The sequence below is a fragment of the Bos indicus x Bos taurus genome, chromosome 23, assembly GCF_003369695.1.
Source record: "Bos indicus x Bos taurus breed Angus x Brahman F1 hybrid chromosome 23, Bos_hybrid_MaternalHap_v2.0, whole genome shotgun sequence".
NCBI lineage: Eukaryota > Metazoa > Chordata > Mammalia > Artiodactyla > Bovidae > Bos > Bos indicus x Bos taurus.
In genome coordinates this window covers 47,055,281-47,068,983 of record NC_040098.1, presented here as the reverse complement: position 1 = coordinate 47,068,983, position 13,703 = coordinate 47,055,281, and the positions used below count along the sequence as shown (strand labels likewise).

Sequence of the window (13,703 nt, the reverse complement as noted above, 5' to 3'; positions counted from 1 at the left end):
TAATTAAAGGGTTTCTAAAAATACCTTCCTTAGTTAAAAAAAGAATGCGACGCACATCAAAAGGTTAATAAACAGCTTCAAGAGGATGCCAGCTACCTAGAGATAAGTCTAGGGGTTTGTGGCCCCTTGAAGTCATCATACTCTAGACCAGGAGCCAGACATCACCTTACTTTTGAGTCAGGACTTGTAGTACAGTGTTCCTTTTTCTCCTGTATACAGCTCTTATTCCCAATTTTGTAATTATATAAATATACATGCATGTTTGTGCACTATATAAAATCTAATTTTATAAAAATACCCCCATCAAAGTCACTCATTAGTCCTCAGCCCAGAGATAAACACTGGTAAAATACTGAGGTCTATTCTTCACAGCTAGGGCTTCCCTGGTGGCTCAGTGGGAAAGAACCTGCCTGCCAATGCAGGAGAAGTGGGTTCAATCCCTGGATTGGGAAGATCCCCTGGAGAAGGGAATGGTAACCCACTCCAGTATTCTAGACTGGGAAATCCCATGGACAGAGGAGCTTGGTGGGCTACAGTCCATAGGGTTGCAAAGAGTCAGACACGACTGCGCAACTGAGCGTGAGAATTCTTCACAGCTAGGTAGCAAGACTCACTGTTTCTTCTTTTACAAAATGAGGCTGATGCTGTAAACACTTTGTAACTTGTGTTTCTCCCTTTGTGCATTATACAGATTTCCAGGAGATCAATTTTCTTTAAGTACAACTTTTTAGCAGTGACTTACTATTTAATTTTAAGTGTCTACCATAATTTATTTAAATAATCCCTTGTTGTTGGATATTTAGGTTAGTTCAAATTTTCATGACCTTAAGTTAGCCTATAATTAATTTTCTCTCGAATATGATGTGGCGCCAACGTCCCTGGCTATTTGGGGACAAAGTCCAATCACTAGAAATGTAGCATGTAGTAGGTATGCTTGTCTATACCTTCTTGAGTGTTGGAAGGAAACCTCAGCAATATGTAATCCTGCCCATATGGCCTATTTTTTCAAGTACTGAATAATATTCACAGACAGGTGTCAGATGATACTTTATTTTCACTGCTAGTAGGACTAAGAGTTAAGTAAAATGGCAATGAATAAACAGCACTGGGGTATAACAAGGTTTCCAGCCTCCGTGCTGTTGACATTTTGAACCACATAATTCTTTGTTACCCTGTGCATTATGGAATGTTTAGCAAGATGCTTGTCCTCTGCCCGCTAGATGCTGTTAACAGCTTCCCCCTAGGTCCAGTCATGACAATCAAAAATATCTCCAGTTATTGCTAAATGTCCCCTAGGGGCAAAATTGATCCCTGCTGTGAACCACAGTATTAACTAGTGTTTATTTAGTGCTTCTCATGTTCAGAGCACTCTTTGAAATGCATCATATTTATTATCTCATTTAACCCTTAAAATAATCCACCAAGGTATTATTATTCTTGCTTCACTGATGAAAAGCTGATGCTGAGTAAAGTTCTATCCCTCAACATCCCGCTGGTGGTCACATAGTCAAAGAGGGGGAGGCCCAAGCTTCCACGGGAGACCATCCCCCCTGAGAACCTCTGAACCTGTACCTGCTGCACCTGTACTTCCTGATCTGAGATGCAGGGGCAGAAACTGCCATGTCCCAACCTTAGAAGCTCCCACCCTGGATCAGGGATTTGGATAGTCTCTAAAAGGCTGAAATCCCCTCCCTAAACTGTCCTATATGAACGAAAAGGTACAGATACATCCCAGGAGGAAATGGGGTCATGGGTCTCCCAAACCAGAACCTTAGAGTGAATCAAGCTAGGGGGTAGCCCATAATTAGTCCACACCAAAAGGAACAAACAAGAAAATAAAACACATTAAATGTACCACTAAGGGAACGTACTTCTCAAATGTTCTGTCGCTCTTTAAACATGACATAGGTATGTATTCGCCGAGTCCCTCCCCGTCAAATGTCAAATCCTGCATGAAAGAAAACAGAAATGAAAAAAAAAAAAGATATTCAAAATGTACTTGAACATCTATGTAAAAGCTGACTTTTCCAAGACCAGGGTATGCTGACTCTTAAAAGTTTAGGTTCCAAATATAAACATGGGGATTATACCAATAGTAGCCACCTTACAGACTTCTCAGGTGGCTCAGTGGTAAAGAAGCCACTCGTCAAGGCAGGAGATGTGGGTTTGATCACTGGGTTGGGAAGATCTCCTGGAGGGAAAAAATGGAAACCCACTCCAGTACTCTTGCCTGGGAAATCCCATGGACAGAGGAGCCTGGCAGGCTACAGTCTATGGGGTTACAAAACAGTCAGACAAGACTTAATGATAAACGACAAACAATAAGCCACCTTATTATGGAATCTGAATTTCCTCAGTCTGCTTAGTTACTTTTGGCCAAAAAGGTATAGAGAATAGTGAATGATATAACAAGAAGAAGGAGAAATGCCTTGGGGATACTTTCACAGCTTTCTTTGTCTCTTTCTATTTCTCTGTTCTCTCTCTCTGTCTCCCTGTCTCTGCCTCTCTCTCTGTCTCATACACACACCCTTTAATAGTACAATTTAATACGACAGAAATGGATATGTGGCTAGATATTTAGGATGCTAGTGATGTTAATAATAATTGTGATCATATAATTTATGATTCAATCTGGGACATTCTGAAGTCAAGGGGAGATTTTAATTATTCTAGGACAACAGGCATAACCCAGAACTCTCCCTTGAAAACTGGAATATATAGTAATCCTATGAAAACATTCCTCCAGATGTTCTGAGAAGGTGCCATACAGGCAAATATCAACGTATTGACTGAAAATGAATGAGAGAGGGAGGGAACTCAGGATGGAAGCCACAGCCCTTTTATAACCTAATCCTGGAAATGACATTCCATCACTTCTACTGTATGCTATTGGTCATACAGATCAATTATCCTTGTACAGTGTCAGAGGGAATTACACAAAGGTATGAAGAACAGGCGGTGGTGGTTAAAAAAAAAAATGTCTGCTATTGCAGGAGACAAAAGAGATACAGTTTCTATCCCTGGGTAGGAAAGATCCCCTGGAGGAGGGCATAGCAACCCACTCCAGTATTTTTCCCTGGAGAATCCCATGGACAGAGGAGCCAAGTGGGCTACAATCCATAGGTTTGCAAAGAGGCAGACCAACTGAAGCAACTTAGCACGCACGCTTGAATAACAGAAGGCTAGAAGCATGCTTCTACAGTGATTATGAAGTCCAGACAAGTGTTGGAAAGTCCTTGATTAAGCTTCGAGATCTGAGAATAACTCTGTGGCTCTCAGCTCTGTTCTCTGGACTCTTGGAGTCATCTTCTGGATCGTCCTTCCTTTTTTCATGAAAGGTAGCACGTGCTTACTTCTCAGTGATTTTCTAACCTTGTTTCCTGCCAGTAGAATTTTGGAATTCAAAGACCTCTTTTTATTTTGTCCTCTCTTTGTTCTTTTCAATCAAAGCAGGTGATTTCTCTGCTCATGTAATTCCACCTAAGGCTTTGTTGGTCTTCCATTAATCTTAGTGGATTACACCTTATTAGACATTGATGATTTTCGCTATGTTCTTATTTTTTAATGGCATCAGATCAGATCAGATCAGTTGCTCAGTCGTGTCCGACTCTTTGCAAACCCATGAATCACAGCACGCCAGGCCTCCCTGTCCATCACCAACCCCCAGAGTTCACTCAGACTCACGTCCATCGAGTCAGTGATGCCATCCAGCCATCTCCTCCTCTGTTGTCCCCTTCTCCTCCTGCCCCCAATCCCTCCCAGCATCAGAGTCTTTTCCAACGAGTCAACTCTTCGCATGAGGTGGCCAAAGTACTGGAGTTTCAGCTTTAGCATCATTCCTTCCAAAGAACACCCAAGACTGATCTCCTTTAGAATGGACTGGTTGGATCTCCTTACAGTCCAAGGGACTCTCAAGAGTCTTCTCCAACACCACAGTTCAAAAGCATCAGTTCTTCGGCGCTCAGCCTTCTTCACAGTCCAACTCTCACATCCATACATAATGAAGGTTAAATTTTTCTGACTCTGCATGCCCCTTACAAAACTAACATAGTCATTTGTGAATTCCCCTCTTCTAAGGTGTGTCCACTAAGGTGTCCAGTCATTTCTTATAATGAAGCTGCCAGCAGAAAATGGCCTTTAGTAAAAGACTGGCACCCATAATGCTCTGCTTCACCAAGCGCTGCTAGAACTAGTCAGGGCAATTGGAATCATGAGAAGAAGTTTATGTATTTTATTTCTGACTTGATGTTTTAAAATATTGAAAATTGAGGTTAGGTTGTCAGTGTGGAATGTTTGGTCAAGGAGTCCCAAACAACATGACTTCATGATTATTACCCTAAATTCAGCATAATTTAAGTATACTGCCTTAAAGACATAATTTTTGAGGTTTTGTTTTTTATTTCTCTAAAATAGTCCTGCTTCATTAGTTCTCTCTATTGAACTGATCCCAGAGAGGAAAATATAGTTGGAAAACCTGTTAGTCCACTTAAGAACATGTTTTTAAAACATACATTTCAAGAGGGAAGGATTAGACACCAGAGTCTCTTATGCATACTCTCTGTTTGAACCTTCTTCATGGATATTTCCTACTTGTGAAAGAAAAAACTAAACAGATATAAAATAATTGTCATGTGGTCATAGTAATACTTTAAAGGCTCTTCATCATCTTAGCAAATTTGTTATATCTGTGAAGTCTTATTGAACAATAAAATGGGATGGAGTCATAGCTAATAATTTTTTTAACCTAAACTAATACAAATTTTTTTCTGAAAAGAACCTGAAGCATTTAATCTAATATATGTATTAGGTTTAATATATAATATTCTGATATATATATATATATATATATATATATATATATATATATATATTAGATTCAACGCTTCAGGTTCTTTTCAGAAAACCTTGATCAACCTGTGATATATTTTTACATGAAATATATATATACACCTATATATTTTAAAGTTGGAAAGGACTTTAAATATCTTTTTTACTTCATTTCCTGAAATGAAGGTACTTAATATAAAGGAAAAACAAGTGTTGGAGAAGCTTGTTTTAACATTTATAAATTTATAGATTTTTTTTCTATTAGCAATATATTTATGGGGATTTTGAAGCATGCTTGTTCCTTTTTTGACTCTATAAGTGTCTCTCCCTTTGAATGGAGGTCATTCATCTTAAGGTTTCATGATCATTGTGTATTGCCTTCATTAATAATTTCATTAACAATTCTTTCAGGAAGGAGGTTGGTGGGTTACAGTCCCCCAACCATGGACAGAGGAGCCTAGAGGGTTAGTCCATGGGGTTGCAGAGTCAGACATGACTGAGCTCACACATGCATGTGTATGTATTTGAAAATCTAAACTAAAGGCATTAAAGCAAAATTAACATGCAAAATGCACTCAATAAGCTCCTTGGCTTCCAATTCATTACGTAATAATCTCATCGGATCTAGGACGGCAGAATCACAGAAAAAGGAATGTCCGCAGTTGCATTTCTCCAAAAATAATTTATTAATTAATTCAACTTTATTGATCATCCTCTTGGGACCCTGAGTGCATTAAAATTTTAGGCAATAATTCAAATGCTCCCAGCTCATTCATCTTTGTTAGCTGAACTGTCAGAAGTTGTGAGAACTATTATTAATCCCTGTTTTACAGACTGAAAACAAAAAGCTACGTCATAGAGTTGTTAACTTGCTCAAGATGACTTAGTAGGACGTGGAAGGCTGTCCACCCCCAGAGCTGTGCTCTCACCTGCATGTCACACCTCCCACTTCTATGTCATATCACCAAATATCATTTCTAAGAACCTCTCCTAACAGAAAAGTTAATCCAGAAGCTAAGCTATAAAAATGAAAACAGCACACTAATAATAACTGACTTTTATATGGCACTTTATTCAAAAAAACACAGAAATTTTTTCTCCTTTCTCTTTCACAACATTATGAAGGAAGACAGCGAGGATCGTCCCCATTGTTTTCCAGATAAGAACACTGAGCTTCAGAACATCTTCAAACAGGCTGTGCTTAAGATCACACAAGTGGAACGTGATGTAGCAGAATTCCCAGTCAAGCACATTCTTTTGTAACTTGGTGAATTTCTTTCTTCTGTTTTTATCACACGGCAGAGAGCCCACTTGTCTGGCTTATAGTTTTGAAAACAATAGACTAAATGTCTTCAACTGTTTTACCTAAAGATATTTTGACTGATTCCTACATGCGTTCCTATTTTTCTGGTTAATCCACATCTTTCTTCAATCTAGAGATACTGGGACAGCCTCACAGAGACCAGCCATTCCCTTCCAGGAATCAAGCCCGGGATGGCTCAATTATCACTGCCTCGGGTGGTACGCTAAAGATGGATGAAAACAGAACAGCACTATCATCCAAGGAAACAGACCACCCAAGAACTGACATTCACAATTCATCTGTATAAGTCTGTTTTAAAAAAAATTAACTCATTGCTAAAATCACAAGGCCAGTAATTCATGTGTCTGTTGACTATTGGATTCATAAATGCATCTGGTAAAGAATCTGTTTGCAGTGTGGGAGACATGGGTTTGATCCTTAGGTTAGGAAGATCCCCTGGAGCAGGGCATGGCTACCCACTCTAGTATTCTGGCCTGGAGAATTCCAAAGACACAGTCCATGGGGTTGCAAAGAGTCGGACACGACTGAGCGACTTTCACTTCACTTCACTTCATAAAATAAAGCAAAATTTAAAGAGCAAAGTACCTTATCTCTTGGAGGCAGCTGCTACTGTGTTATTGCTGACATATCCTGGACTTTTCTCTCTGCTCTGTAATTTCCTGAACTTTCTTTTACCTATGCTGCCTCCAGATGTTGGTCTGACCTAGACTGCCCAAACCCTTTGGCAAGCTCAAAAACCAACAAAACTTTCTCCTCCTGCTTGAACAACATTAGTGTTATACTACGAGATTTCCTCCTATTTATATTCAACCTTTAGTGTATAGCTAGTCAACAACAAGTCTCCAGCTATTTTTCTCCAATACTTCCTTTATTCATTACCTCTTTGACACTGGAAATGGGAAATGCAAACAGAAAAATTGTGTTCCAAACTTCATCCATCCCCCATCACTGCTTCCCTAAATGTGTTCCCACTCTTAAATGATTTCCTCTCAATCACGAAAAAGTAAATAAGAGGTCAAAGGAGAAATTGAAAAATATGTTGAACTAAATGATAAAACATAACATCTCTAAATTAGTGGAATACAGCCAAGAAACACAGAGAAGAACATTTACAGCCTTCAAAGTCTACATTGTAGTGAAGATATATAAAATCAATGATGTATGCTTTTATCTTAAGACAATTAAGAAAAAAAGCAAATTAACCCCAAAGTAAGCAAATGCAGGTGTACTCAAGAGTCTGACTCCTTTTTTGATGCTTGACTATTAATAAGACCCAGCCCCCACCCCAAGCTCCTCTTCTACTCCAGACACTTCCCACCTTGGTGTCAATAGGAAGTTCAAATCATACAAGCACCTGCTGTCCTGGAAACTTCACCTTGAGCCCGCCACCTAACCACAGTAAAAGCCAAACCATCTCCAACCACTGCTTTCTCAAGCCACTTGTAAGCCCAAGCTGCTCTTCCCAAAAAGCATCATTACATGAGTAAAAAGCCTTGTCATATCCTCTTTTTTTCCAAATTTCTTTAATTTTAAATATCTTTTAATTGAAGTGTAGCTAACTTACAATGGTGTGTTAATTTCAAGTGTACAGCAATATACAGCTATACATACAATATACATCCACTTTTTTCAGATTCTTTTCCCTTACAGGTTATTCAGTTCAGTTCAGTTCAGTTCAGTCGCTCAGTCGTGTCCGACTCTTTGCGACCCCATGAATCCCAGCACGCCAGGCCTCCCTGTCCATCACCAACTCCCGGAGTTCACTCAGACTCACATCCATAGGTTATTACAAAATATTACCTAGAGTTCTCTCTGCAATATAGTAAATCTTTGTTGGTTATCTGTTTTATATACATAGTAGTGTGCCTGTCTTAATCACAGACTCCTAATTTATCCTTCTCCTGCCTTTCCCCTTGGTAACCATAAGTTGTCTGTTTGTTTGTTTTTCTATTTTCTGTGGGTTTATTTCTCTTTTGTATATAAGTTCAGTTTTCAAGAGTCCACATATAAGCAATATCATATAATATTTGTCTTTCTTTGGCTGGCTTATTTAGGGTAAAAATCTTGAAATTCATCCAGGTTGCTGCAGTTGCCATTATTTCATTCTTTTCTATGGCTGAGTAATATTCCATGGTGCATATGCAATACATCTTTTTTATCTATTCCTCTGTTGATGGGCATTTAAGTTGCTTCCATGTCTTGACTATTGTAAATATTGATGCAATAAGTATTAGGGTACATATATCTTTTAAAATTATGGTTTTCTATGGATATATGCCCAGGAGTGGGATTCCTGGATCATATGGCAGCTTCACTTTTCGCTTTCTAAGGAACCTCCATCCTCTTGGTGTATGGCATCATCAGCCTTTGTAGATGTAGTAAATTTGGGATGGGAGTTGGGATACTTTGCACATCATGGGGTGATCCAATAACAGGAAATAACAAAGACAAAGAAAGGAATCAATTAAAGAGAAATTGAATGGGTAATAGACAAAACCAAGAAAAATAAAAAATTAGTTCTTGAAAAGATTATGAAAATAAGGAAAAGGAGCAAACAATTGGTCCAGAATGGTGTATGAAGAAAAGCTGGACATCACTGAGCAACTAAGCACAACACGACGGCGATGAAGAAAAGTGTTAGTCGCTCAGTCGTGTCTGACTCTTGTGACCCCATGGACTGTAGCTGGCCAGGCTCCTCTGTCCATGGAATATTCCAGGCAAGAATACTGAAGTGGGTAGCCATTTCCTTCTCCAGGGGATCTTCCTGACCCAGGGATTAAACCCGGGTCTCCTGCATTGCAGGCAGATTCTTTACCATCTGAGCTACCAGGGAAGCCTTGCATAAAGAAAATAGGGAATTTAAAAAAGAGGAGAGAGTGATAACCCGCAATAAGGAAGGATGAGTTAGTTTTACCATCAGGGACACCTCTTCGCCTGGAAAATTGCTTTGCCTTTTTCTCTATATTTTACAATATAATATACACATTGAATCAAAATCACTTTCATCAAATTAGTCAATGCTTCTTATAGGGAGTCATATTATTTAATTCAGTGTTTCTTAATTGTGGAGGGAGTGACATCCCCTGACACCATCACATCACCACCATCAAAGCAGCATTTCAGAATCACCTATAATGCTATTCAAACAATACTCCCCTGGTATTTTCATATCGATCACTCTGTCATCTCTTACACGGGCAAGGTTCTCTCCCTGGGGGACAATTAGTGCGGAAAGTGACCCTCTGTTAACAATGCAAGAAAGTCTGTTCACTTTCAAGCACTGTAGAAATCATACTGTTATTGTTGGTTAGTCAGTAAGTCATGCCCAACTCTTTGCAACCCCATGGACTATAGCCCACCAGGCTCCTCTATCTATGGGATTCTCCAAGCAAAAATACTGGAGTGGGTTGCCATTCTCTTCTCCAGGGGATCTTCCCCACCCAGGGATCAAACTCAGATCTCCTGCATTGCAGGCAGATTATTTATCACTGAGCCACCAGGGAAGCACCCCTGGAAGGTTGAAATCAGGCAGCCCATCAGAAGAGAGATTTTGGCAGCCTAAGGGGAAAATATAATTCTCTTCTCTTATCTTGAACTTCTGAAAAGGTAACCCTAGGTATTAATATTCCAAACTGTTACTTAAGAGGGTACATGCAGGGCTTTAACCCATGGGCTGCCACATTTCTGTATTCATTTTCAGTCTTTCCACCATAGAAATATGTGGGAGATGGCTATTAGAGCCATTTGCTCTGCCTGGGGGCTAATTACTCTATTTGGTTCATTTTTGAAAATATTATGTTACATCCAAAGGCAAGAAAATTGATGGAGGCTTGTTTGCTTTCTTATATAATTTTGCACAGATTAAATTAGTTAATAAGAAATTATGCTGGCTAAAATAGATCTGTTGGTTTCTAAATCTACAGTGGAAAATTGCTTTTTAAAAAATAATTTAAATGGCATGCTATTTAAATGTATTTCCATCAGTACTCTCAAATGTGAGACTGGAGTTGTAACGACCCTAAAGGAAAGTCACGGAGGAGTGTAAGAATCCACGAATACAAGGTTTGGAAAAAGTATGCACCTGTGTGACCTCCTCCAGCAAAATGCTACGGTATCTACCTCAAAGAATGGAAGGAAAGAAAATTTGAGGAGTCAAGGAAAGGGTGTAGGGGCGTCTGAGAATTCTGGGAGAAAAATGAGAAAAGAATAACAGGCTTGCTTCAGTTTCCTCACCTAAAACATGAGACTCACCACACCTATCTCCCATGGTTATGTACAAAAAAAAAGTATCAAAAATTCCTGACCCAATGCCTGGTACTCAATACAGTTAATTTCAATATATTTAAAAAACTACTATCATGTCCATGTTCATATTTCCTTGCTTATCCCAAAACCATAGACAGAGGAGCCTGGTGGGCTATATACGGTCCCAGACAGTCAGATACTATTGAGCGACTGAGCGCGAGCACACCCCAAAACATCCTTGGGGGAAATTTTGTGTTGGTGTTTCTTGAGAGAACTTATTAGCGAGCAAATTTTAAGACCCTAAAAATGAAAACTAACAATGAAAAATGAAAATAAATTCAAAAATTTTTTCTGAAAATATCCCATCAACCATGGCCAGGATTCAAAGATAGATTGAATGAATTAACTCTACCATGGGGGAAAAAAAAAGATGTCATAATTTTACCACTCCAGTGAAAATTTTTAAAAAGCAATTCAGTCTGAGTGAAAGGTAATCAGGAACTCTTATACTACTTTTATAACTTCCTATAAATTAAATAGGAAATGCTGGCTGGTATTTTATAGGTGTTGTCTTCCCTCATTTACAATTAGTGTATTACAAATGTAGGTGGAGAATAGGAATTCATGGTCTTAGCAAGATACTGTTTTGAAAGTCATAACCTCTCAAAATCGTCCATGAGAATTAAATGTTATTATATATAAAGTGCTTAGAACAATGCTTGGCACATGGCGAGTGCTATCGAAGTATTATCTAAAATTAGAAGATGAAGAAAGGTCTTAAGTTTAATGTGAATAAAATCTCCTAGCATGTTTGTGCTACATTTATCCATTCTGACTCCTTCTCCAGAGATTATGAGTTAGTAGGTCTGTGTGGGTACCCAGGAATGCACATTCTAATTAGCACCTCGAGTATCCTAAGAGAGGTTGATGGACCACATTTAAACAACCAGCGACGTTGGGTTTTATCTGAAAGCACTGGAGATAACAATAAGAGACTCTTGGTGTGTCATAAAAATAAAACAGATGTTAATAATATGAGGAAAGTAAATACTCAAATAACGAGGAAGTCAGTGGGCAGTCTTAGCAACTATAATCCAATAAAAATGTTTCAAAGGGACAGTCTTGAAGGTCTATGTATATAGTGACCCTTGAACCACATGAGTTTGAACTGCTCAGGTTCACTTATATGCAGATTCTTTTTTCAATAAATACATCCTACACCATCAAAGTTTGCTTGAATCCTAGGCTATGAAATCAGCAATGAAAAGGCCAACTATAAATTTATCCATGAATCTTCCACTCCTTGGGGGTCCCCTAACCCTCACATGATTCAAGGGTCAACTGTACTAGAAAACAGGGACAGAGAGAAAAATATAAAATACAAAATTCTCTGTGTATGCAAACGAGGTAATCTATTCCCTTATAGACGGAGTCTCACAGCACAAACCTTGGAAAATTTAAGTAACCATAATAGAGTAAAAGGAAATCAGCCCTGAATATTCATTGGAAGGACTGGTGCTGAAGGTGAAGTTCCAATACTTTGGCCACATGATGTGAAGAGCTGACTCATTGGAAAAAACCCTGATGCTCGGAAAGATTAAGGGCAGGAGGAGAAGCGGGCAACAGAGGATAAGATGGTTGGATGTCATCACTGACCCAATGGACATGAATTTGAGCAAACTCTGGGAGACAGTGGAAGACAGGGAAGCCTGGCATGCTGTAGTCCATGAGATCACAAAAAGTAAGACATGATTTAGTGACTGAATAATTAATAGAGTGAAAGGGCAATAAAAAAATAATCATGTAAAAAATTAATATTTTTTATTTCAAGAAACCATAAAATAAGTTGCTTTTATGAGCAAGGCTAGTTTTCAAGAAAATGTGATTTGTCATCTTGGAACTGAGAAGTTGGCTTCAGAAAAAAAAATATTGCAGGATTTATCCTTTTAATGTTCATTTGTATGGGAATTGCAAGGTAGAGTACAATATCTTGCTGCAGAATATTGCTTGAAAATCTATTGATGACAGATGATATTTAATTGACTAAATATTTATAGATGTGGACAAGGATAAACAAGCAATGTGTGCTTGGTCGTTTCTGACTCTTTTCCGCCCCATGGACCATATCTCTCTAGGCTCTTCTGTCCATGGAATTTTCCAGACAAGAATACTGAGGCAGTGTGCCACTTCCTTGTCCAGGGGATCTGCCCAACCCAGGGACAGAACCCATGTCTCTTAGTCTCCTGCATTGGCAGGAAGATTCTCTACCAGGAGCACTACCCGGGAAGCCCATGGACGGGTATGAAAGAAAGCGAAAGTGAAAGTCGCTCAGTCGTGTCTGACTCTTTGTGACCCCATGGATTTAGTCCATGGAATTCTCCAGGCCAGAATACTGGAGTGGGTAGCCTTTCCTTTTTCCAGGGAATCTTTCCAACCCAGGGATTCAACCAAGGTCTCCCACATTGCAGATGGATTCTTTACCAGCTGAGTCACAACGGAAGTCCAAGAATACTGGAGGGGGTAGCCTATCCCTTCTCCAGTGGATCTTCCAGACTCAGGAATCGAACCGGGTCTCCTGCATCGCAGGCGGATTATTTACCAACTGAACTACGAGGGAAGCCCATGGACATGTATCAGTTCAGTTCGGTTCAGTTACTGAGTCATGTCCAAATCTGCCAGCCCATGAATCGCACCACCGCAGGCCTCCCTGTCCACCACCAACTCCCAGAGTTCACTCAAACTCATGTCCATTGAGTTGGTGATGCCATCCAGCCATCTCATCCTCTGTCGTCCCCTTCTCTTCCTGCCCCCAATCCCTCCCAGCATCAGGGTCTTTTCCAATGAGTCAACTCTTCACAGGGGGTGGCCAAAGTACTGGAGTTTCAGCTTTAGCATCAGTCCTTCCAATGAACACCCAGGACTGATCTCCTTTGGAATGGACTGGTTGGATCTCCTTGCAGTCCAAGGGACTCTCAAGAGCCTTCTCCAACACCACAGTTCAAAAGCATCAATTCTTCTGCACTAGGCTTTCTTCACAGTCCAACTCTCACATCCATACATGACCACAGGAAAAACCATAGCCTTGACTAGATGAACCTTTGTTGGCAAAGTAATGTCTCTGCTTTTCAATATGCTATCTAGGTTGGTCATAACTTTCCTTTCAAGGAGTAAGCGTCTTTTAATTTCATGGCTGCAGTCACCATCTGCAGTGATTTTGGAGCCCCAAAAAATAAAGTCTGACACTGTTTCCACTGTTTCCCCATCTATTTCCCATGAAGTGATGGGACTAGATGCCATGATCTTCATT

General features: G+C 39.5%; 1 protein-coding gene across 1 annotated transcript in view; it reads right to left on the bottom strand.

The window, feature by feature from the left end:
- OFCC1 (orofacial cleft 1 candidate 1) overlaps positions 1–13,703 on the bottom strand; it is a 238,717-nt gene that overhangs the window by 190,649 nt on the left and 34,365 nt on the right. The window contains exon 6 of the mRNA XM_027524513.1: positions 1,872–1,948. Within this exon, the coding sequence (XP_027380314.1) occupies positions 1,872–1,948 (77 nt within the window). The remainder of the gene's footprint in view (positions 1–1,871; positions 1,949–13,703) is intronic.